This window comes from Amblyomma mixtum, chromosome 2 (assembly GCF_055824585.1).
Source record: "Amblyomma mixtum isolate Tamu chromosome 2, ASM5582458v1, whole genome shotgun sequence".
Taxonomy (NCBI): domain Eukaryota; kingdom Metazoa; phylum Arthropoda; class Arachnida; order Ixodida; family Ixodidae; genus Amblyomma; species Amblyomma mixtum.
In genome coordinates, this window is record NC_143013.1 from 190159020 (window position 1) to 190185702 (window position 26683).

A 26683-nucleotide genomic window follows, 5' to 3' on the forward strand; every position below is an offset into this window, starting at 1 on the left:
TCTGCGGACAACAGCGTACATAGGCCACTACACTTTTACAAGGGAGGACCCATGGGCGCCAGCGCAGGCGTAGATGATGTCTTAAAAAGGAAGTCATTATATCTAACAGTTCACCTGAACACAGCTAGGCGCCTAGAGCAGAAGTCAGTATATTTTTCTGAAACATAAGCGCAAAGAAAAATTTCGAAATTACTGGGGTCTCTCCAGGAGCCGGAACATTGTAGTAAACGTTAAAGAACCCCAGGTCACCTAAGTAAGCCGCAGCCCTCTGCTACGGCGTCCCTCATAGTTCACGTGTTGCTTTCGGATATTAAACACCGTAATTCACATTTCAGGTGACTGGGCTGCAAGAACATATTTTTTTCAAGCACACTAGGGCTGAGCAAAACCTTTCATCACAACAGCACACGCACTCAGTGCTTTTTTAATTCGAACTCTGTTTTCACCCACGTACCCCAATCTACATCAGACGATTTGTATGGATCAAAATAAATTAAATCAATCAATAGCTCCTATTATATTTCTCCTCTGAGGAAAGCCGCGACACACGTGGTGGTACATTGAGCTTGCAGCAGCTAAGCGGAAATGCTCATAAAGAGCGCAAAGGACGCCATTTGGGAGTTGAGGCAGATCAAGACTGTTTCGCCCGTCACCTTTCGCAAAGACGGTCACGAGTGCTAGTGTTTCTTTTGCGTTTCTAATGCTAACACAGGTCGTCCGGTTTAACTAGGTGCAAATGTAGTCTTGCAAACAAAGGATTATGCGGGGTCATAAGCAGGACACTTACAGAGGCCGGTATTTATTTATTTATTCATTTGCACACACTATTGTCTTGCTGTGCAAGACACAACAGGAGTGGCTACATAAAAATACATTCGGGTTACAGCAATAAACACGCACAAAAGAAAGAATTCCTAAATCACCAAAATATTCAGGAACTATGACTGGGTAATCGATTGGCAAATTCAGGATGTGGCTGTGCACGAAGTGAGCCTTCCAGTGAGTTCCATACTTCTATAGTTTATGTGAAGAAAGAAGATTTAAGGGCATTTATTGAGGACTGTAGCAGTACTATATTTAATAGGCAGCTGCGTCGAGTACATTGTGCAGAACGGTTTGCTAAATTAATTGGGGCTTGTATGGATATGAAGCCACTGAGAAAAGAATGATGCGGTCACGCCTGCGGTCCGCAATAACAGGGAGTGATAAGTCTGAGCCGAAGGATAGAAACTGCTGTCATAACGCCAATAAAAGAAATATTATTGCTTTTCTGTGAAGAGACTCAAGTTTTCTTATATCACGCACATGATAGGGTGTCGAAATAGCGCACGCGTACTCAAGAATTGGTCTTATTAAGCACTTATATGCGGTAAGCTTGCACTCTATGCGGGAAAATTTCATACTGCGCTTCAGAAAGCCCAGTTTCTTATGTGGTTTGGAGCAAATTAGGTCAATATGCCTGTTTCACTTTCGATTATGTGTGAATGTTACCCCAAATCCTTAAATTTCTTTACTTGCGATAAGTTGTTAGATCTGTTTTTCTAAGCGAACTTAAACGGTTTCTTTCTGTTCGTAAATGTCATGACAATGGTTTTCTTGAAATTATTGAAAATTTGCCATTTCTCACTCCCATCGCAGAGCACTGAAAACGCTTCATTTAGTTTTTCTTGATCAAAAGTCGAGGATATATCGGAATTAAGCACGCAGTCGTCGGCATATAATCGAATTTTAACTGGGAACTCACCGATAGCTGTAGTAACATCATTTATATAGATAAAAAACAAAAGCGGCCCTAAAGCAAGCACTTGCGGCACCCCAGAGCTCAGCTTAATGCTTGATGATTCAGTCTGGTTAAATGAACCGTTGAGATTACCTACCCTCTGTAGAATTAAAAATATATGGACCGAAAAAAAACTGGTTTCGTCCTCTTGCGTGGAATAAAGAGCGACATTAACTGAAGCAGCTTTTCTACTCGCAAAGTAAATCACACGTAAGCTTTCCTGGAGTCATTCTCGATAATTGGCCGAGAATATCAATTTTGAGCAGCTACTCGATCCCTTGCTGCTTCGGCTTCATATCGCTAAGTAAGGAGCGACGAACTGCACGAGCCGCTTGGTTGAAGTCAAGCATCCTTAAGGATTAAAAATACATCGAGGGCAAAACTGGCCTTGATGGATAGATTGCTGTATTGTAAGGACAAGAAGACTGCTTTCAATGAAAGCGAGGCTTATACAAGCTGGAAAAGACAGAATAAATATTAAACACCGTTGTCGTTACCATCGACTGATTTCGCAATTAGCTGCTGTGCGTCGGCAGTGGTCTGCGAGGTCCCCCTTACATGTGGCAAGGTATACGTTGATTAAACTGGACGCTACGTCAACGAACCTGCTGTGGAACATAAAATATCTTTAGGAAACGCGTCACGTTCGTTTGAAAACTTCCCGCCAATGTTGCTCTTGAATTGAAAAAAATATGAAAAATACTGTGCAGCACAGCCTGGGGAGGTCAATGTTCTAGCTAGGAGTAAACATAGATTAGCTCGCGAGCTGTCAGAAGCCTTTTGTATCAGAGAGAGAGGCGACACGTGCGTCAGCACCACTTCTATCTCGCTGTGACAAGTCAGCATAGATTGCTAAAAAATGCGCGATAATTAGTATTTTCGTCCGTTGGGTGTTTTCTGTGTTTTTTTGCTTTATCAGAAATGCGGACGCGATCACCTTCTCCGCGCTATATATATGCGACATATGGCCTTCAATAAACGCAGTTTAGTGACCTCCTGTCCTGTCCGTCTTTCCATGTGGTTTGTATTAAATTTGGCGCTGTTTTTACCTTTTGTTAGACATATTTTCTGCGGAAAAGCAATATAAAAATGCAGGAGGCTCTGGATCTTGAACACCCATAACCTTCTTTTCATTGATGCATTATGTCTCTTTTAGAATACGCCGCCGCGGTGGCTCAGTGGCTATGGTGCTCGGCTGCTGGCCCGAAAGACGCGGGTTCGATCCCGGTCGCGGCGGCTGAATTTCTTTGGAGGAGAAATTCGAGGCCCGTGTACTGTGCGATGTCAGTGCACGTTAAAGAACCCCAGGTGGTCGAAATTTCCGGAGCCCTTTACTACGGCGTCTCTCATAGCCTTAGTCGCTTTCGGACGTTAAACCCCATAAACCAAACCAAACCATCTTTTAGAATACAAATATTTCAATAAGGTATGATGAAAGCTGAAAGACTGATTTGGTGACATTTTCAGGAACGTTAGGCCTTGTTTCTAACAGCATGATCAAATGTGCTTATGTGATAGTGCCAAACATTTCTTCAAAATTTTCTTATATGTTTCTCTTCATTGTTTCAGGAATCGCGCTTTCAGGCCTCTACGTTGGTGCGAACGTCCTCGTGGCCCAGCATTTTGAAAAGCGGAGAACAACGGCCTGCAGCGTCATGTTCACTATAGGCGGCCTGAGCGCCATTGTCTTCCCGGCATTAGCTGAAGTCTCTTACGCGACGTACGGAATTCACGGGGCTTTTCTTATATATGGAGCCACTCTGCTCAACGCCGTTCCTTTTGTTGTCCTGTTGAAAAGCCCGCCGTGGCTGGACGCGCCTAAACACAAGCGGGTGCTTGTGCTCGACAGCAGCACTCCATGCAATGCGGATGACGAATTTTCCGGAGAACAATGTGATCAGGACGACGTCATCAAGACAGGTGTGGACCTGGAATCTCGCAGTGCACAGGACTGCAAGGAAGACACAACCAACGCCTCGACCGGTGGTGGGCTTGGTGAAAGACATGTTTCGCGTGCTCTTCTGAAAGACAGGCTAAGAATAAATGTCACCACCGGAGACATAATGCATGCAGTGAAGCCATTCCTCACGTGTGCCTTCTGGTTGGACGCTATGTCGTTCTCAGCAGTCACCATGGGTATGGTAATGTTCGTTTCGACGTCGACGGACTACGCGATTGACCAAGGAATATCTTCTGCCGACACTATATTTCTCTTGCATGCGTACTCTGTCTGTGACATTCTCATCAGACCGCTTACTGGCGTTGCGGTAGACTCAAAACTTCTTTCCCTGGAATCCACCATGCTCCTCGGATTCCTTTTTCAGGGAGTAGCGTTCGAGATGCTCGCGTGGTTCAGAGCGTTACACGGGATTCTGATCGCGTCGGCCCTAATGGGAGCCACATGTGGATCTAGGATTGCTCTTCAAGCTCCCGCTCTGGTCAAGAACTTCGGCATGGAAAAGCTGCCCACCATGATTGGAGCGATGTCGTGGTGCATGGGAGTAGTGCTGCTGCTACGGCCACCGATTGTGGGTAAGAAAGCACAGAGTATCTCGCATTTACGCAGAGGTTATCCTACGTAACCCGCCGAAAAAAAAAACCGTGGTTCAAACAGAAGATATCTCAAAATGCTTTTGAAGTTGAAGTTGAAGTTTATTTCCATTTCAGTGAGAAATGAGCGACCCGAGACAGAAAGTGAACGGTTATTCACTTGACGGCGCTCGGGCACCATTACATGGTAAAACAGCGAGGTGTCGGTAATAACAGTTATACCAGTACCTTTACTAGACATTGTAGCTCTTACTACACATAGCTCAGTTTTTTGTGCGTGTTAAGGGTAAAGGCACAATGTGAATGATAAATATGATGAGCGAATAACAGCAATTGCGCATAGCAACAAACCCTGAAAACTACAAAAAAACATAGGAGGAACACACTACAGGAAACGAGAAAAAAATTACATTTGCGAAAGAAGGAATGAATGTATTGATTTCTTGTTAACATTTTCAATATTAACTTCATTTTGGCGAAAATAGTTTAACAGAGTGGGCAGAGTATGGGCGAGCGTTTGCTGGCCAAACGTTGTTCGTACGAAAGGTACCGTCCAGTTATGAGCAGAACGCGAAGGATATGTTTGTGTAAGTGTTGCTAAATTGGCGATCGAAGCATTGTACTCTCAGACGTAGTTATGTGTTGTTTGTAGCGAACTGCTAAGTTATAAGAGATAGTGTACTGACATTATTTAAACATTTTTAAAAAGCGGTGCGGTATGTGTGCAGTAGTCTTTTCCGGCTATATGGCGGATAGCCTTTTTTCTATGTGCATATATTCGATTTCAATTTGTTTGTACCCCATACAAGGAAACAATAGCTTCGTTGAGACAAAAATAACGAGTTATACATATGTAGCTTAATTTTTGACGTTAGGAAGAAATAAAATTTCGCTACAATACCAGCTGTTGTTGCCAGGCGTGAAATTATTTCATTCATGTGCCTATCTCAGGACATATTTTTGTTGAAATAAACGCCTAGTGTTTTCTTTTCATCAACAACTTCAATAGGAACATGCCAAAAATTAGATTATTATTTGTGGGCATGTACGCATCGGAGAATGCGCTGTGGAAAAAAGCACGGCTTTTGTTTTCAATTTGCTCCAAGCGTTTAAATTATCCAATGATTGATTTATGTTACTTACAAGCTGGCTGTGATCGTTGTTTCGAAGTAAAAGTGTTGTGTCATCAGCGTATATTATATATTCTGGCCTTGTACTAATATTTACAATGTCATTGACATAAAAGTTAAACAATAGAGGCCTTAGGATGCTTCCTTGAGGCACGCCTGTGTGATTGCAGATATGCTGCATGTGTCTGTTGTAATTAACTGAAGGGAAAAGCTATACAGAGCCGTAAAGTAACGATGTGCCCTTACCTGCAGCACAGTTGCGAATGCTTGTCCTAATTATACCCAGTGCAAAACAAGTAAGAAGGTGCAACCACCAAATCTTCTTTTATGCTCTCCACTGCTCACTCCTCCAGCCCACACAGTGGAGAGAAGGTCACGTGTCACGTGCGCCGAGGAGCGACGTGTATTGACGGACGTCGCTTGGAGTACCGAAGCCACGCTTTTCGAAAATTTGTTTAGTAGAGCGTGGGGAGCCTCTTAAATTGCGGACCGCGCTTTGAATCTATGCGCATAGTTTGATTCCTGCCGCGTCACGCCGCTGCGGTTCTTTATATGCTCAGGCGTCTGAGCGACAGATTGTCAATTTAAGTATAGTGCAGTCTGAGCAGGAGTCATGTGACTATTACTTAGACAACCATACTTGGAGGCCACACATTACAGGGCCAGCCATCCGGAATCAATTGCAGAAACTCGCTTGTCATTCATAGAACAAAATTTCTATTACTTTCTGTACTAATCTCATAGCAAGGCCTTGTCTTGTTCTACACAAAAAAAGCTTTCTTCTTGGAGGTGGGCAGGGGGGGGGGGATGGGAGGGAGAGGGGGGGGGGGGGGGCAAGGGCATGGCATGTGCAGTTTACTGGTCTGGGAATAAAATAGAATTCCGTTTTTAACTTCCCATATTTTTGTATTCCAAACAGGTTACTTCCGGGACACCCTCGGGTCCTACAGCGGACTAATGCACGCTGCCGCTGGCTGCAACGCAGTGTTTGTGGTGATATGGGCGGCGAAGCTTCTGCTAAAAAGAACGCGGTGTTGGCAAAAGGAAGGCCACAACCGGACACCGCAAGAAAGCAAGTGCTGAAGGCGTACTAGGCAATGTGATAACAGGACCATAGGCCGCGCTTGTGATATTTATCCACTCCAAAGTGGAGTGAAACTACCTCTTCACAATCCTTCGTGGGCTTCTTCTTCACTACTCACGAAGCTCTCTAACGAAGCACTGAGCTCATGCCTGTACTGCTTCTTCTGCGAGACTGTTCGTGGGACTTTCCTCGGAGTTACCACGATGTGCTGTCTGGGCCCACAGCCTCCTCACCTACTCTGTAACTGCGGCCAGCTCACGGCGTGCGTGCGCCACGCAACCACGGGTGGCACATTCTGGTGCACTGTTAGTACGAAAGAACTATTATGATGCGTAAATCCCGAGCAAGATCTTGCGATGGTTGTGGCTTTGTGCCAAGTGAAGCAATTCAATACAGAGAAATCAAAGAAATATCCGCGACTGGAATTCGAACCCACGGAGGAGTGAACAGATCAGTGTCGCTCGCAAGTTGGTTGGTTGCTTGGCCTCAAATAAAATGGCACATACCCACTACGGGGGAGTGGCCAAGACACAGGCGGTGAACTGCTGGAAAGAGGAGTACTTATAGAGGAAAGGGAGTAGTAATAGGGTTTAGGCTGACCTATTGAACGGCGCAACGACAGGGGACCTGTTAGCTGGGAGATCGAAGACGGGACGATAGCTTTTTGTTCAAATTCGAATGCAATGCATGTAATGGTTCAATTTTGCACTGACTGAAAGAGAGGAAAATAATAATGAAATAAATTTTTGAAAGCACTAGGCTATCCCTGCTTTCTTTTCTTTACCGTATGAATAGGCAGAAATAGATCAGGAAGAGATCGCACTTGCCATGTCCTATGGCAGAGAACCGTTTCTAGTGGACTTTCGTTAGCACAATACATCAGCCGCATAGTCCTGTTGCTTCAGGACTTCTTTTAATTTATACATATGCTCTACAAAATAATAATCCTATCCCTATCATGCATCCAAGTCGTAATGTCTAATACTGCACATAGTTTTCTTCAGCTAACACTGCTATCAAACTAACAATCGGCTTTGAGCTATGTGGCGGCACTGACAGAGAGGTGTGCGCTGTATGCGTTGGCGGGGACCACGCTCATGGCAGAAACGCAGCGCTAGAGCAGTATGCCTTGGGGTTGACAGTACTGCTGCGAAAAGGTGGCACTGGAGCGTAGCCCACCGGTGTACAGTACAATGGGTAAAGTAGCAGTGATTATTAAAAAGCTGAACACGTGCATGACAAGCTCCTTGGGTCAGTGCAAAAAAAATCGTCACAAAAACTCTATGCACCCATCTTCTTGGCCGATCCCCCTGTGTGGGAATGCGCCATTATACGAGGTTAACAACAACAACACCTCAATCGCGCTTTTAGGTACGCAGCGATGTTGTCCATATGTAAAAAACTGTGTTTCGCATAATATTTGGTGCTTAGCAATGATGGTAAACCACCAGCAATTACATACGAGTACAATTAGTGGCCAACTAGTCGAAAGACTTGTGATGTAGCAGTGTTATAGATGCATCAGTGGTAAACCTGCAGATCTATTGGGCTGAGTTGGTAAAGACCTGTGGTAGGAGTTAAGAGAATATTAGAGGTATTTACTTTATTTATTTCGAAATGGCTGAAACTGCGCACAAGCGCGTTAGTGATCATGTGCATTCTTACTCAGGTATACCAAAGAGGAACTGTGCGCATGCGCCATTGTACAAGGTTAACAACAACACCTCAATCGTGCTGTCAGGTACGCAGCGATGGTTTCCACCTGTAAAAAACTGTGCTTTCGCGCAATATTTGGTGCTTAGCAATGATGCAAACACCCCAGCAATTCCATACAATTTTTGGCCAACTAGTCGAAAGACTTGTGATGCAGCAGTGTTATAGATGCATGGAAGGTAAACATGCATATCTACTGCGCTGAGTAGGTAAAGATGTGTGGTAGCAGTTAATAGAATATTAGAGGTATTTACTTTATTTAGCGCGAAATGGCTGAAACTGCGTACAAGCGCGTTAGTGATCATGTGAATTCTGAAGTATACCTAAGACGAACTGTAGGCAAATCTCTTTGGCAGAAATCTGCTTGGGCGTTGTAAGACCTGCTTGGATCCCACTTTCAAGAAATGTGTGGTTAAAGCCTCTCTGATAAATAAAGAGGAACTGTGCGTCGCTTCAGACAAGCAAGAAGCCTGCAGGTGGCATTCTCGTGAACGAGATGCGAGTTGGTGTGGAAAACAAGAGTTAACAGAGAGAACTAGGTGCATTTTAATTTATTTGTGGTTTCCACTAAAGGGACTGCAGAGAAAGTGCGAGCGCAAGCCGTTTTGCCGTTCTTTTTTTTCATGACGGTCTTTCTTCCTCAGGTACGTAAAGACATTTTGACGCGCCTACTCATTTATTTTTTTACAATGCCCACAGTATTTATTGTCTTAAAATGATTTCAAAGAAAAACAAACTGTATCAGAAATTCCTTAAAAGTCGCGACTCAGAAGGCTTCTTAAACTTCAAACGACATCGGAATAAACTAAATGCTGTCCTAAAGAAAGCGAAAAATGACTACCACATCAACCTATTTTATGGCATCAAAGATAAAAAAATCGTTTGGAAAAGACTAAACACACTGTTCTGTAAGGAGCAATCTAATGTGCCTAGCAGTTTAATTATTGATAACGAAACATATACCGTTAAAGACCTAGCTGACAAATTCAATGACTACTTCGTTTCGCTTGTAGATTCTGGACATGATCCTAGTGCTATTGATTACATAGACAATTATTAGTCCAATACTCTCTTCCTTAATTCGTGTGACGGTACGGAGGTACTGTCAGCCTTCAGGCGTATGAAAGTTAGTAAATGTGAAGACCCATTTGGAATTAAAATGCAACCGACAAAAAGAATTCATTCTCACGAATATAGAGAACAAAATGATCCCTTTAGGAATATTTGTAGACTTCTCAAAAGCCTTTGACAGAATAAACCATACTACCCTTCTCTTAAAACTTTCTGCGTACGGTATTAGGGATAACATGCTTATTTAATCTCCAATTACCTCAGTAACCGCGAACAGTCTGTCACTGTTGATAATTTTCACTCTGCTTACAGGCCTCTTAAACATGGAGTTCCCCAGGGAAGCTTACTGGGTCCTCTGCTATTCAATATATATCTTAACGATCTAATAAATCGAGATAAAAAAGTTGAATATGTAATGTATGCAGACGACACCAGTTTCTTTTTAATAGCTCAGACGTAAATGGCTTAGTGGCAAAAGGAAATGAAGTATTGTATAAACTGCATCTGTGGTCTATCAAACATTCTCTCTTAGTTAACTCAAGTAAAACAAAAGCTGTATTTTTCAGAGCCAAAAACACGAATTATAACATAGAAAATCCTCTGAGATTGGGGGTGAATGACATAGAAATAGCTAAGGCAGTCAAATCCCTCGGTGTTTACTTTAATGAATACATGCTGTGGGATGCTCATATTGAGCATCTACACACCAAGTTGTCTCGTACAGTTGGAATTCTCAGAAAACTGCAATATATGCTACCAGAGAGCACCAAGCTTCTTTTGTATATCGCACTGTTCGAATCCAATATAAGATTTTGTAACTTAATCTGGGGCATCACTACAGCCACCAATAGACACAAGCTGTTAGCGGTACAAAAAACCGCGCTGAAAGCAATAGCAAATGTGCCTTCTTTTTTGTCTTCTGGGCCTTTATACTCAAAATATAATTTAATTAAAGTTTCCTCGTTTTAAAGTTGCCTCCTCCAACTGTACAAATCCTTGTCCGAACGTCGAATGCCGTTCTTAGACGAAAATATCAATTTGCGCGAAAATACGCACTCTCATCTAGCTCGCCATCAAGAAGTTTGGTATGTTCCACGTCCTCGCACTAATTATGGATTTCAGACACTAAATTACGCCTTACCTACTTTGCTTAATCAATTTCGCGTACCCAGCTCTTCCGTTCGTTTGCGTTCGAACCAACAGATGAAAACTTTATTTTTATAATCATTGCTAGCCTTTCCTTTGCGATGCCTTGATTGCTCTTTGTGTTGGAATGTGTTTGCTTTGAAATGCGTTTTCTTTTTGTATGCCATGTAAGATGTATTATGTTGATTGCTATTCCGGTTGCGCATAAACCGTACATTCTTATTTGTTCGGTTTCTTTTTTATTCTGTTCAAATTGTGAACTAAGTGCTTTGTATGTATGCTTTATATGCTTTCATTATCCCTGCCACCGATTTAGTTTAGGGGAAGGGAACGTTGTCAAGCCGCAATATTGCGGCTTTCTTTCCCTCCTCCTCAGCCATGTGATTTTCTTTACATGTCTGGAATAAAGTTGACGTGACTTGACCTGAAAGCAAGGAAACCTGCTGGTTTCTGCAGCAACTTTACTTCTCTGAGAATAGGAGCCCCTGAAACAGTCTTTATTTTTGAAGCGCCACCTCGCGACAACAGGTGGCATTATTCGTCCTCCGCATAACCAACCCTGTTATATTCTCTGCTGTTCAAAGCCCTATCTTACTGCCATCCAATTAGATCTTTTTTATGCGAGTTGCGGCATACCTATGGCCGCGAATTTCTGAATCTATCCGCTTACCCGACTCTCTGCCATTCCTTGATGAGTGACGTTTTCATGGAATCCAGACCGTTACACTAACTTAGCATCAGTTAATTGCACTCGACGTTTGCTATCTTCTTTTTATCTACGGCACAATTTAATCAAGTTTGTTTTCTAACCCGCACACTGCTCTGATGCTGCCTGCAACCCCTATGATTTTCTTTTCCACAACTCGATGTGTTCTTTAGAGAATAATTTCAGGCAGTTTCGTTAGCGTTGAGGTCGTTGATCCATAGTTGAGTACCGCAAAGCTACAACGGTTGTATACTTTCATCGTGAGGGATATTTGTAACCTGGAATTCATGCGCTGAGACAGCCAACCAAACGCATTTCATCCTGTTGCTACTCTGCTATAGTTATACCACTTCCATGGTCCGCATATCAAGTCGCTACTTGCCTAAATAGACAGAGTCTATGACCACTTCTCGTGCTTTGCTGTCGATCGATAGCGTTCTTGCTTTCCTAATGTATTCACATAATATATTTACATATATTTATTGTAGCTACCTAATGTATTTACGTGTATTTAATGTATTTGCAGGTATTTACATTACATCACTTTCTGGGTAATATTCTTAGCCCCACATTTCTGCCTTGCGTGTTCAGGTCTTAAATCCTGCATGGCCATCCTCTGCCGATTTACTGTCAAGAAACTAGAGGCTACTAGATGCTGTGCAAATCTTTTCCATAGTTTCTGATTTTTGCTGTTAATTGGGCTGCCTTTCAGTAAAATAGTTTTTTTTTTCATTCATTGTTGTCTTTGGCAAGTGCGCATAAATTTGTACACATTTGTAAAGCAGTTTTTTTCTCTGTACTTCCTGCTGACTTGTAGGCGCGGGGAAACCGTAAAGTAGCGTATAATCACTGCGTTTTTTTCTCCATCCCGTCTGGTGTGAGCAACTTAAATAAAAGACATTCATTTGTTAATTGCCAGAAGTTCTCCACTCGCTGTCTCAGCTTTTTCGAATCTAACCTTCTGCATATATAAATCCTGCACTCCAATCACACCTCACCATGACAGCTGTAGCTGTACATGGCCACTACTGTCATATATGTTCCCAGCTGATCGTTACTAAAAACCATGTCTTACTTGAGAAATAAGAAAGCAAAATATCTGTAGCAAAACATTGATGGGCAAAATATCTGTCTTTTGTTGTTTTCCAGTGTTGGAGAGTGTATCCACTCCTTGGTGATTCGCTACATATGTATGTATTTCGTTTTAGTGTGTCTGATGCGCATGCGTCTTCTGGTGACCTAGGTTGGCCGTTTATCGATTAAACTTCAGTTGTTACTCCAGCGTTGACCTGTGTTCTTCTCCTGCTGTCTCGTGCTTTCGCTGATGGAATTATGTCTAAGAAAGCTCGAACAGGCTTGGCGCTTTGGCAGAAGAAACTCTGGTTATCAGGGCGTGCCAAACTGAAAGCTCGTTGCTGTGGAGTGGACCCTGTAGCGTGCACCACGTGACGTGGCTTTGCTGGCCTCAACTGACGTTACATTCTTTCTACTATTGTAAGTCGGAAACTGAAACAACTTGATTGCGAGGAGCACAGCCCGTGTGGGCACAGGGCGCCTCACATGCATTCCGCTCAGTGACGTGTGGGGGTAGGCTTAGCTCTGAGAACTCCACAGCAACGGGGCGCAAATTTTTCCCCAAGGATGACCAAAATTCACAGCCACACAGCGCATAGTTTAACCATGACTTTCAATGAAAATAAAGCTAACATGGTCATTACTAACGACTACCTTGAAATCTAAAACTGCAGCCGCACGCATAGCTGCAATAGCTAAAAAGCTAGCAATTACAGCTTTGCTAATCAGCATGCTACTGTGCAAGATTAACCTGTTCACACGTCCGCCCCTTCTAGTACCATTGCGCCGAAGCCCCCCGTACGAGTCAAGAAGCCTGTTTCGAAGTATTCGTCGTCGCGGAGCTCACTGAGACATCCTCTAAGAGTACAAAGCATGGTCTAAAGCATATAAAAAAGCGACAACACATATTCATTTGATACTTGTCACAGGTACGGAAGAGGCAGGAGGCAGCGCTGATACAAGCTGCTGTGTTGTTAGTGCAGTAGCACAACTATCCGCAATTCACAGATTTAGTGGATACGTAAATACGCATACGTTAACACGCCCCTGAAGCCTCTGGTACACGACAAGTTGCAACTAAGTCATACGAAAGTTATACCATGACGAGATTTGACCTTGACATGAACCCTGGCCATGACCTTTGACCCTGACGATCTTGGCGTGGGGGGTCTTGGCATGTTTTACGTGTCCTTACGAGACCTTGACGTAACCTCCACGATAATCAACAATAGCCTTGCATGCGTGCGTGGGAAATCATGCGGTACATCCTATATACGCCAACCACGCCAAACAATGCTAACCAGCGTCAAACCAGGTGAGTATTACGGCACGATATTCCTCGATTAGCCGTGCTAAGCCATGTGTTGTTTGTCCAAAAGCACTACTAGCCGCACTTTATGGATTTCGGGAATATGTAAAACCTTTGAAGCGCGACGAGTTGCCACTAAGCTACACAATGTCGTATCACAGCCTACCATGTCATATCAGATTTAGTGTCATGATATATCATAATGTATAGCGCAGAATTTATTGCCGCTTGTCTGTTGCAATGCCAGCGTGAAAAAATGGGGCAGGACCTCTGTCAAGCTTTCGAGCTTTTAGTCCTGTCTCCTTCTCTAATATAGAGAAAATAAAAGGCTGATTGATTGATTGATCATGACTTAACCTTGTGTTGACCCTCAGATTGCCTTGACAGTGACATGCCTCGGCATGTTCTGGCATGTCCTTAGAATTCCTTGACTTGACCTTCACCGTAACCAACCATCGCCTTTCATGCACACGTGACAAGTTCTGTGACACAATTTGTATATGTCAACAACGCCAAAGAATGCAAAAGGACACTAAACCAGGTAAGTCAAGTGCCAAGGACACCTACTGCTTTTTGCGACGTCAGTCCAGTGACATAAGGAAACCGTCGAGCCTGCTATGAAGTTGGGTCTAAGCAGCTCTGCTGCCTTTTCCCCCTCTCGTTTGTTCCCCCGCTACGCTTTATCGCGACAGCGTTAAAACGTCCGTTCTGCGTAACATCAGGCGTGGGCCCCGTCGGCGTTGTGAGCAATAAATCCCCGGAGAAGCCACCTAGGCGGCCCGCCCAGATCACGCGATGTCCCCTATGCGCTCTTGTCACGTGCGCTCCAAACGCCCTTAGAGCGAGCGAGGATAAGGGTTTCGGTCTCTCAGGAGACGCCCGCGACTCAGCGTAGCAAGCTCACCCAGAAACCAGCTACCAAGTGACAAAGAAGGTGGTCGCTTGGCACCCAGCTTTCGCCGGCTCACGAATAAAATAGACTTATATAATAATAAAAATAAAAATAGCCCACTGAATTTGTCGGAGTGAAAGTTCACAAACAAAACAATTTTATATACCAGAGACACGATACACAGGAATTCCTAATCACTTGTAACAACACATAAAAATGGTCTACAGAACAATGCAACACAAGCAGAGTAGCGCTAGAGATAGGCTATACTACACTGGAATCACTTCACTTAAAGTGCACGAAAACGGGAAAGAAGCAAACAAAACATATCAAAACTTATTCATCGGTCTCTGCCACAGGTCAACGACTGTAGGATCCCCACGGGCCGTACTCAAGATTCCTTGCGCCGAGTTTCCAAATGTGCGGCGAATTTTGGGACACGTGACCTGCTAGGCAACATCACAACCTGCCTACCGGATTTTGACCGATCTGACCACATTGGCAGGTGACATCTAAATTAGTTATGTGTCGCGACAGGCTCCTCGACAAGAGAGAACTGGCTTGCACAAGTCCTACTGGTGGGAGCACCTGCCATTGCAAACCAGTGGCGCTTCCCTCACCCGCTCCACCACAGCGTCAGGAGTAGTGTGGGACGCCCAAGGATCTATCAATATAAAGTCGAAAATGGGCAATTCTGCAAATGGGTATTAACCCATTAACGGTATCGCGTAATACCCTTAAGGCGGCGCTTAAGGGTATTATGTAGAGATTAGAGGTATGCTCCAAGTTTTTCTACGTCGGCGCAGCCAGCGATAAGGGATTTCTTATAAAGGGTGGCTAGTTTTTCTAGCACAATCTCCCCTCTATCCTTCAAGAGATCTGCTGTTACCTGATCCTGACCTGCTGCTTTGCCTCCTTGCATTGCTCCTAAGCCTTTCTTTACTTCTTCGTTACCAGTGAGATGCCCCATTATTGTGCTCTACTGCCTCTCTCAATAACTCAGTGATTACACTGGCTACTGTATAGATTGAATACCTTATCCATATCCTACATCTATTCCTATATACAGGTCCCTCCTAAATTATTTAGCTCAACATGCCGCTAAATAAAAACAACAGTACTTAATCTGGCATTGCTCAGTGGGAACCATCTTGGGAGTTTTCCCGCTTCTTTATTATCAAAATATGCCAATGCCTGTTAGGGTGCCGGTTGCATCGAAGAATATAATTGGTAAAGGGGCAGCGCGGTCAACATCAGCAAGACATGTTAAGTTGGCGGAAGGTAGAGATAACAACAAAATGTTTGTCTCGGTTTAGGCTTGAAACATATTTATGGCGTCAATAAAAAAGTGGGCATAACCACGTTAGATTACTATGCAAGTGCTATTATTATAGATATATAAATTCTGAGAACATAAAAAAGGCCTAATAGAGACATATCCGACATTCCTCGATGATTATTCAATACTAAAAAATTGTAAGCTACTGTTACGGGTATAATGAACGTAACGATCCATTTTTCCGATGTGTAGCAAGGACAGAAAACTAATGAAGAACGCTTTTGACGATAGCGAAAAAATTTAATAGCAAAAAGACCAAGCCTACCGAGAGAGGCCTCACCCTCACCACCGTCATGTATTAACCTTTAAGGGTCCCGTGGGGACATTACATAAGGCGGGAAGGGGATGCAAGAGTATCCACCGGTGAAATCTACATATGAAAAGACAACTAATAACAACACTAAGCAAAACTCTCATCTGATAACATATCTGCGAATATAGTGATTATAATAGTGAAATCTTACAATATATCTTACAACACAGCAAAAAGATCAAGCCCGCCGACCGAACACCTCATCATCATCATGTATTTACCTTTAAGGATCCCAAACGAAAATTATATAAAGTGGGGAGGGGTGTAAGAGTGTCCAGCTGTCATATCTGCATATGAAAGGACACCTAATAACCGAACTAAGCAAAACTGTCTGCGGATAATATATCTTCGAATATATTGATTATTGTAGCGAAATTTTACAATATATGAAGAAGTTGCGGTTCATAAACTCTTTCCTGTTTAAAAATGCTTTTTCCAGAATCGTTTGCATGGAGGCGATGTTTGAGAATAAACTTGCTCGCGAGTGCAAATATTAAGGTATGCATGTTTATGGTACAGTGAGCAAATGCTGTATTAACGATTGGAAATCAGCAACTAACACTAAGCACCAAGATTTCTTTTACGACTGCACTGTGAACCATATACACAAGGCCTTAAAGTTTTGACACATGACTGATTCGTACATGCTTTCTCATCAGAAAACAAGTATGTTCCTGGTGCTGTTTTAGTTTATGTGCTGCTTACATATATCTGCACCGTCTTCATTCAAGTGTGCCAACTACATATAGGTGATAAAAATTGCTATTTTTTCCTCGAATTTATTTCAATAAGCTTTTTAGTGGGCAGGAACTTTCTCAGCAGGTTACATAAACGCAATATGCAGCCCAAAGCTTTACAGCTGAATAAGGCTTCGAGGGAGCTTTTTTATTCCCACAACTCCACTTTATTTTTTCCGTGGGTTACAGCACAGCATAGCTCTTTAATTAGGCCTTCTTTTCTCTTAGCTTCGATTTGTTCTTTTTTGTTTTATATTTCGTACCAGTCGTCGTCATCACTCTCCTCAGAGTCACCGCAGTCATCGTTGCGATCACTGTCATCGCTGTCTTCGGAGTCGCCGCTGTCATTGCTATCATTGCTGTCATCACTCTCATCGCTGTCATGGCAGCTGAAGAGTTTCCCAATACCTTCAACATCACTGTCATTGCTGTCATCACTGTCATCACTGTCATGAAAGATTTTGAAGAGTTTTCTAATACCCTCACCATGTCTGTCATCGCTGTCATCACTGTCATCGCTGTCATGGAAGATTTTGGGGAGTTTCCCAATACCCTCACCATAGCTGTCATTGCTGAAATCACTGTCATTGCTCTCATGGGATTTTTTGAAGAGTTTCCTAATACCTCCAAAAACTTTACCAAAACCAGAAAAATATTTCTTTTGCGGCGGCTGCGCAAGCAAGTCTCCCGCCCATTCAGGCTGGCTTTCCGTCTCTTCCTGGTTCCTCTCATCCTTGTTCATCCGTTTTTGTTCCAACTGCGCAACCTTCTTTTTCAGGGCTTACATCTGCGCCTCCATCATTCTTTCTCTTTCTTCCGCTCTTTTTCTTTCAATTTCTCTTTCTTTCCGGGTCTCCTCCTTATCTTCCGCCCTTTCTTTCTTCCACTGTTCTCTTTCAGCTTGCCTATCCATTCTTTCGGCCTCTCTTTCCAGTTGTCGTTGCTTCATTTGTTCTTTCTCCCTCCTCCTTTCCAACCGCCTCCGCTCTTTTTCAGCTTCTCTTTCCATCTCTCTTTCCATCCACCTCTGCTTTTCGTTCTCCGCTTCTCGTTCTCTTTCCCTCTGGCGTTGCTTCTCCCTCTCTTGCTCAAATGCTCTTTCATTCTGCCTCTCCTTCTCTTTCTGTCTTTCTGCTTCTCTTTCCTTCTCCCTCTCCTCCTCGTCGTTATAGAGGCGATAAAAGTAGGCTTGAAGTTCCTGAAAAAGGGAACATATTGGTAAGCTGGCTTTCCGCTCTCGAGAATGTGAGTGCACTGGGAACTTGAATGATGTGTAAAGATCTCCAATGCTGTTTTACTTCCTTGAAATTGCAACACACATGCCACGATCAAATGACCGTGGCCCCATATCGCTGAGGTCAGGCACCGGCCCCGATACTGAGCAGTTGGCGTCCTTCCAAGGGGCGAGAAACTACGCTCCACCTGAGATCACAGCTTCCTTCGCCACCAAGCTACAAAACGTGACCGAAGAGTGCGGATCAAAATGTTACCGGATGAATGTCCTCGAGAAAATATTTATTGCCGCTCTATGCGGGCACCCAATAGCCCGGAATTAATTTTTGAGAGATAAGAATGCGCGTCCCCTCCTTCTTACCGGCAATCGAAAAGACGGCTTGTTCTGAAGGTGGCCAAATATTGCTCTATTGGAACATTTGTAACCTCTTAACTGATTGTGATCAGCTTCAGTGATTAATCACGGCTCTGTAGCAATACCCTGACACAGCGCTGCTGTTCACGGAACGCCAATAAAGTAAATTTCAAGCTTTCCGTAGTCACAGTAGCTTGGTTTGGGCTAGTTGGTAACAGTTCTTCGAAAACATAGCGCAAAAAGGACACGGACGACACAGAGTAGACAGGACAGGCGCTAACTTGCAACTTTATTTTCGAAAAGCCACCACGTCTAATATACAGGAGCCGATCAACACCATCAAGCGATGAGCATGCGCAAAGAAGAGCATAATCAAGATTACAGCGTTTGGAAAATAAGCAAAAATTACGATAAAATAAGAAAAGGGAAACATGGTGCCGGGGGAACACCGAAAGAAAACGGACATCGCGTACGGAAACTTACTGCAAAAAGCGCTTTTCAAGCTTGTCAAGGTTAAGAGCCAAACAAATAACGCGGCAAAGAAGGGGAGATAAAAATAGATCGACTAAAAGATGAAAGGAGTGTACAAGGCTCCACACTAAGACAAACACGTGGTGAAGAAAGACAGAATGACAATGGGGAAAATACATTTATGGGAATGGCAATGCAAGTAAAAGATAGCAGAAAATTAGGCCGAAAACAGATATGGGCTGTGATACTATATGTAATGAAATGAAAAAAATTTAAAATCTAGGAAACTATAAAGTATATGTATAGGAAAAATACAGAAAAGGATAAAACGAGAAGTATAAAACACGAGTGTAGAGGGCTCCATGCTGAAAAAACGATTGGGGGGGGGGGGGAATGGGATATGCAAATATGAGAAATGGGATATGGAAATAACAAATGAATTAAAAGCCAATAAAACGCCAAGGCATTAAAAGCAAGAAAACGCAAAGAGAGAGAGAGAGAGAGAGACTCTTTAATGAAATGAAAACGCAAAGGAAAAGCGGGGGACCATTCCAGTTCACAACCAGAAATGATTCTTACGGTAAGCAGTCTTAAGACATGGTTCACACCTACAGATAGCCGTCAAGGAATTCAACTTCACTGTGAAGTAATTGAATAGAAGGTGCGCTACGCACTTTTTCCCAGCTTTTCTTATAAAATACGCCTCCATGACTTCACACTCTGTTTTTCCTTTAGCTGATGTTAAGAATTCTGTTTTATCTATTTTTGGATAGCATCCATTCTCTCCCTCTGTTTTACACGCTTTGCAATGGTCGGCTAGGTTGCTTCCTGATTTCTTGCGTAAATATACCGTATTTACTCGCATAATCCTCGCACTTTTTTTTCGCAGAAAATCGGTGCGAAGTTAGGGGGTGCGACAATTACGCGGTGAAAATTTTTTAACAATGCTTTGGAGTGCTGAAAGCAAATGTAAATAGGCTGTGAACCGGGGTTGTCAAGCCAGCTATTGTAAATTTATCCAAAACTTCAATTGCAAGCAGGACTTACGTTTGTAATAAAACCACAGAGACGACAAACACTAGCTGCAGAAACACTTTATTTGCGAAGGCTGGCCGCCCGCAACATCACCATCACTCAGAGTCCGCGGAGTCCACGTCGACATTGACATCGCTATCGCTGGTCGCTGCTTCGTCGGCTTCCTCAGCTTGAATGTTTTTATGTAGCCCAAAGATTCCGCTTTGCTTTGAAGTAATCATTTTCTTTCCTATCTGAGCTGTAGTTGTCTTAGGCTGTAGCTGGGTCATCCGCTCCTTTGTATCTGTTAGTCCTTTTATCATTAGTTTGGTAATGCTATATTTTGATAGTGCACGCACTTTTCCTTAGTTCTGTCGAGTGATGTTGGGGATGCGATGATTATGCGAGGAAAAAAAAAATTCCAATTTTCGATAGGCAATGTGGGGGGTGCGAGCATTATGCGAGTGCGAGCATTATGCGAGTAAATGCGGTAATCTATGTTCTCTCGCCCTCTCATTAAAGCATCTTCCGGTCTGCCCAATGTAATGAGGCCCGCAACTGATAGGAATTCTGTACACAACGTTCGCCTTACATTCCGTAAACTTCGTTTGATGTTTTGTCGTGCAGTCATCTCGTTTTACCATTTTCTTGGTGCATACCTTAGAAAGCTTACAAGGGGCAGAGAAAGCTACTTGAACATTATAACGTGCTGCCAGCTTCTTGAAATTATGTGAAACCCTATGATAGTATGGTAACATCCCATCTATGCTCTCTTTTGTTGGTGGTTTGGTGCTTTGAGTTCAGCCTTGGGAGTAGATGTTGCAGGACAGGATATCAACGTGGACGCAAGCCCATCTCTTCCTGCCCAGCGGTCGGAAACGCTGGCCGATCGAGATTCTCCTGGCCGCGGACGAGCTGTTAAGAACGGCGCCAGCAGGTTCCCAAAAACGCCTGTCGAATCGACGACGGTTGCCTCAAGTCGTGAACGCGAGATTTCCAACACTGGGACGCTCCCTTGGATGGCGTCCAGGCCTGCGTCTCTCCGAGCTTGCGCGTCGTCATCGTGGAGCGCGTTGCCCGTTCGGGCCGGTCAGCCACCGGGACGCTCTCAAGCAAGGCGTCCTGGCCTGCGTCTCTCGTCGTCGTGAAGCTTGTTGCCCGTTCGGGCCGGCAGCCACCGGGACGCTCTCAAGGAAGGCGTCCTGGCCAGCGTCTGTCGTCGTCGTGGAGCGTGTTGTGTGTTCGGGCCGGCAGCCACCGGGACGCTCTCAAGGAAGGCGTCCTGGCCTGCGACTCTCGTCGTCGTGGAGCGTGTTGATGGTTCGGGCCGGCAGCCACCGGGACGCTCTCAAGCAAGGCGTCCTGGCCTGCGTCTCTTGTCGTCGTGAAGCTTGTTGCCCGTTCGGGCCGGCAGCCACCGGGACGCTCTCAAGGAAGGCGTCCTGGCCAGCGTCTGTCGTCGTCGTGGAGCGTGTTGTGTGTTCGGGCCGGCAGCCACCGGGACGCTCTCAAGGAAGGCGTCCTGGCCTGCGTCTCTCGTCGTCGTGGAGCGTGTTGTGCGTTCGGGCCAGCAGCCACCGGGACGCTCTCAAGGAAGGCGTCCTGGCCTGCGTCTCTCGTCGTCGTAGAGCGTGTTGTGCGTTCGGGCCAGCAGCCACCGGGACGCTCTCAAGGAAGGCGTCCTGGCCTGCGTCTCTCGTCGTCGTGGAGCGTGTTGATGGTTCGGGCCGGCAGGCCAATCAGCCATCAACACACTCCTGATTGGACGAAAAGGGGCGGGAGCCTGTGCCGACTCTATTTAAAGGCTCCCGTCTCCTTTGTTCGTGTGATCTGTCCTCGCTTCGGCGAGCGCGGCTTCGGCCGCTTATCTGTTTTTTGAGCAGCGTCCGCTCCGGCGGACGCAGTTGTTGCTGTGACGCGCGTCTTTTCTTTCCCTTTTATCTTTCCTCTGATCTTTTAACTCTCCTCTGCCTGCGCGTAGCAGCGGTGGTGGCTGGCTCGAGCCAGTAGGCAGGCCCGTGCAATTTCCTTTTCATCGTTCTCTCAGTCACAACATGTTCCTGTCACTCCCTGCTGTGTTCCATTTTTGGCACGTAGCGTGCTTTTCGCTGCTCCTTTTAAATAAGTAAATTCAGTCTTCTTTCGCCACCTCTTAACCCCTTCGCCCAGCGGCACTCCTGTTCTGGTGGTGGGAATGGGCGTCATATTGACCGTGGTTTCGTCGAGCCATGACCCCGAACCTTCATCCTCAACAAGTGTTTCAGGGTGTGGGTACTTTCCAGACCGAGCAACGCAAGGATCACCACTTGGCGACGCTTTTTGTTGAAGCCCGTGACGCGACATCCGCAAGTCCTTTCTGCATTCGAGGCGGTTTCCTCTGTAGAACGAATTACTCGTCTGGAGGTGTGCGCTTTCTCCTCGTCGTTCCGGCTACTCTGTATTCCTCTGTTCTACACGCAATCCACGATGACGTCATGGCTGGGAATTTGGAGTTTGCCACGACCCTTAACCGCACCAAATGACATTTTTACTGATCAAACATGCGTCGCACGGTTGAGCGCTACGTGGCCACCTGCGTGCAGTGTTCGCGGTTCAAGCTTCCCCCAACTTTTCTGCCGGGACGCCTGCATTCTGTTACAAGCCTGCATCGTTACGATCGCCGGCGCAAGGATGTCTGCTACCTACCCGGTGACGTTGTATGATTGCGGGCGCCTCTCTGCAAGCGTGGATTATCCCAAAAGCTAACGCTCTAAGCAGCGTTACGATCGCCGGCGCAAGGATGTCTGCTACCTACCCGGTGACGTTGCATAAATGTGAACGCCTCTCTGCAAGCGTAGTTTATCTCAAAAGCTAACGCTCTAAGCAGCGTTACGATCGCCGGCGCAAGGATGTCTGCTACCTACCCGGTGACGTTGTATGACTGTGGACGCCTCTCTGCAAGCGTGGTTTATCCCAAAAGCTAACGCTCTGAGCAGCGTTACGATCGCCGGCGCAAGGATGTCTGCTACCTACCCGGTGACGTTGTATGATTGTGGACGCCTCTCTGCAAGCGTGGTTTATCCCAAAAGCTAACGCTCTATATAAGCAGCGTTACGATCGCCGGCGCAAGGATGTCTGCTACCTACACGGTGACGTTGTATAATTGCGGGCGCCTCTCTGCAAGCCTGGATTATCTCAAAAGCTAACGCTCTAAGCAGCGTTACGATAGCCGGCGCAAGGATGTCTGCTACATACACGGTGACGTTGTATAATTGTGCACGCCTCTCTGCAAGCGTGGTTTATCCCAAAAGCTAACGCTCTAAGCACGTTACGATCGCCGGCGCAAGGATGTCTGTACCAACCTGGTGATGTAGTATAATTGTGGATGCCTCTCTGCAAGCGTGGTTTATCCCAAAAGCTAACGCTCTAAGCAGCGGTACGATCGCCGGCGCAAGGATGTCTGCTACCTACCCGGTGACGTTGTATGATTGTGGACGCCTCTCTGCAAGCGTGGTTTGTCCCAAAAGCTAACGCTCTAAGCAGCGGTACGATCGCCGGCGCAAGGATCTCTGCTACCTACCTGGTGATGTAGTATAATTGTGGATGCCTCTCTGCAAGCGTGGTTTATCCCAAAAGCTAACGCTCTAAGCAGCGGTACGATCGCCGGCGCAAGGATGTCTGCTACCTACCCGGTGACGTTGTATGATTGTGGACGCCTCTCTGCAAGCGTGGTTTGTCCCAAAAGCTAACGCTCTAAGCAGCGGTACGATCGCCGGCGCAAGGATCTCTGCTACCTACCCGGTGACGTTGTATGATTGTGGACGCCTCTATGCAAGCGTGATTTATCCCAAAAGCTAACGCTCTAAGCAGCGGTACGATCGCCGGCTCAAGGGTGTCTGCTACCTACCCGGTGACGTTGTATAAATGTGGACGCCTCTCTGAAAGCGTGGTTTATCCCAAAAGCTAACGCTCTAAGCAGCGTTACGATCGCAGTCGCAAGGATGTATGCTACCTACCCGATGACGTTGTATAAATGTGGACGCCTCTCTAGAAGCGTGGTTTATCCCAAAAGCTAACGCTCTAAGCAGCGTTACGATCGCCGGCGCAAGGATGTCTTCTACCTACCCGGTGGCGTTGTATAATTGTGGACGCCTCTGCAAGCATGGTTTATCCCAAAAGCTAACGCTCTAAGCAGCGTTGCGATCGGAGGCGCAAGGATGTCTGCTACCTACCTGTTGACGTTGTATGATTGTGGACGCCTGTCTGCAAGCGTGGTTTACCCCAAAAGCTACTTTCCCACTACACCGGCCCGTTCATTGTTCTAGGTCACCTCAATGACCAGATCTATGTGATCAAGAAGAACAGCGCGAAAGGACAAGGACCACAGGAAGATACACAAAGACAAGCGCTGACTTTCAACTAAAGATTTATTGCTCGGAACGTGGAAATAAATACATCAGGCTCTAAGCAACAAAAAGAACACATAGGGTTGATACACACTTGTCCACGCACACAAAAAATACCAAACAGATACAGCAGCATTACTTCCTTGCAGATAGAAATTCTAATTCTTTCTTTGACAACGATAAGGAGGGACTACTGATACATGCGTCATTTAGCCGGGCGATTTCAGCAGCTTCAATGATTTCTCGAGTCAGCGTATTGGGGTGTCTACTTAACACTTTTGTTTGTTGGAAGAATGGTTGGCACGTTTTGCTTTCGCAATCTCGGCAGTGGATGCCGAGGTGCCCTTTAACAGTATTATAAACAGTGATATTATGTTCTCTCAGGCGCTCGTTCAGGCATCTGCCCGTCTGGCCAACATACTGTTTCCCGCACGAAAGTGGAATAGAGTAAATGACACCTTCTTGGCATGCAACAAACTGATTTTCATGCTTTATGGAACACTTTTTTGGCGTGAATTCATCATTCACTTGTTTACACAGTTTCCCAAGTTTTTCGGGAGCCGAAAAAACAACTCTTACTTGAGCTCGGTTGCCTATCTTCTTTAGCTTATGGGAAAATTTATGAATGTAAAGAACAACTGTTGTCTTTTCTTTTACCTTGGCAGACTCTGTCAGATCATTCTTGTTGTTTTTGCTTAAACTTGGGAGCATCGATTCAGAAACGGACACGAGCAGTTGCTTGGGATATCCTGCCTTTACAAGGCGATCAGTTTGCTGGTTGAAACTGTCATGTTGAGCGTGAATGCAAGATTTATTTAGAGCGTTGTAATAGCATGACTTAGCCACGGCGCGTTTAACTAACTTGGAATGCGACGATGCGAATGGAAGTAGAGGCTTGTTGCTTCGCGGTTCAAACGACCAGCAGGTATGATTCGGCGTAAAGCTGAGTCGAAGATCAAGAAATCTAATCGTATTATTTTCAGGAACTTCGGAAGTCAACGTGAGTGGATGAAGGCACTGGACAAAAATATCTTCAATCTCTTGCTTGACTGGTTCAAAATTATGGACATCGGTGTCTAACAGAACAAAGAAATCGTCAACAAACCGAAAACAGCGCAAAGCTTTTGACCCTTCTAATTGTCGTTGGAGCCTTCTGTCCTTTTGTGCGAGCAACAGATCACTAAGCACGGGCGCTATGCATGAGCCGATGCAGACTCCTTTCTTCTGCAGGTAAAGAACACCATCCCAGATAGCAAATGTTGAATTTAAATACACTTCAAGCAGTTCTAGGAACCCTGAGACTGAGATGCCTGCCTCATTTTTGAAAAGCAACAACGTCGTGTTTATCGATGCATTCTTCGATACATAAAAACAGCTCATCATGCGGCAGTGAATAATAAAGGTCTTTTACATCAAACGAGCAAGCCATGAGGCCTTTGTTCTTATGGGTTTCTAAAACCTGAATTACGTCCTGTGATTATTTCACCAGAAAGGGATCGTCTAAGGTCAATGAATTTAAAATCTTCTTAAGAAACACTGCTACCGATTTTTGCCACGCGCCGTTCTCAGAGACGATTGCACGGAAAGGACATTCCGGTTTGTGCGTCTTGGCATTAAAGAAAAGCTGCAAACTGAGTCCTTTACATTTGTCAATTGAATTTGCCAAGACATCAAGGTTATGTTTTTTACATGTTTTTTTGGCTTTTGCCTTGACCTTAGCCAGGGAAACCTTCTTTGCTGCATTGAAGGACGAAAGAATGGCTTCTCGACCCTTAGTTACATATAGATGCGACGGTAGCACAAGGAAGCCTCCTTTCTTATCCGCGGGAAGTAAACGCAGCGAATGTTCCTTCAAATAAGACACAGTTCTCTTAACTGGACCGGAATTCCCTGGTCCCTTACAACGTAGCAACGCATCGACTCCTTCGGACACACACCTGTCTAATTCGGCGACTGGTGCTAGCCTGGATACTTGTCTCACCATGCCCAGAAGTTCTGGTCGTGACCTCTTGGGTTCTGTGGCATACTTCGGTCCTTGGGAAAGAACGCGACGCACTTCAGTGGGCAGTGAAACGTTCCCTGCTGTATGGATGACGTTCTCCGGCATGCGTTTCTTCTCAGGCTGTGAAGCACGGAGCTTAAGAAGAGTCTGTTGCCAGAGGAAATCAACAGTTGAGTTTGCCAGATCAGAGAATTCTTTCCATTTCTTCCTTGCATGATGTGGGGCCCAGGCGTTGTGAAGTTGGAGGTAAAGGCAGTGCCGGTAGAACCGAGCTTGTCTGTTCCATTCGGCTTTCAGGATCTGGCAGATTCTCGAGCAGTGACCTTGCGATGGCTGGAAACCACCAAACAGCTGCAGAACATGTCTCGGAATGCGTTTT

At 45.1% G+C, this 26683-nt stretch overlaps 2 protein-coding genes across 4 annotated transcripts in view; one reads left to right on the forward strand and one right to left on the reverse strand.

The window, feature by feature from the left end:
* Positions 1–12596, forward strand: part of LOC149361878 (monocarboxylate transporter 9-like) — a 34257-nt gene extending 21661 nt beyond the window's left edge. The window contains exons 2-3 of one of the 2 annotated variants that reach the window (XM_089572860.1): positions 3350–4312; positions 6380–12596. In XM_089572860.1, coding sequence (XP_089428986.1) covers positions 3350–4312; positions 6380–6543 — 1127 coding nt within the window. In that variant the 3' untranslated portion in view covers positions 6544–12596. The remainder of the gene's footprint in view (positions 1–3349; positions 4313–6379) is intronic. The other variant, XM_089572859.1, reaches the window with a different exon arrangement.
* Positions 12597–16956: 4360 nt separating this feature from the next.
* LOC149361879 (atlastin-1-like) overlaps positions 16957–26683 on the reverse strand; it is a 21059-nt gene continuing 11332 nt past the window's right edge. For both annotated transcript variants that reach the window (XM_089572862.1, XM_089572861.1), the window contains one exon: positions 16957–18042. In XM_089572862.1, the coding sequence (XP_089428988.1) occupies positions 17626–18042 (417 nt within the window). In that variant the 3' untranslated portion in view covers positions 16957–17625. The remainder of the gene's footprint in view (positions 18043–26683) is intronic.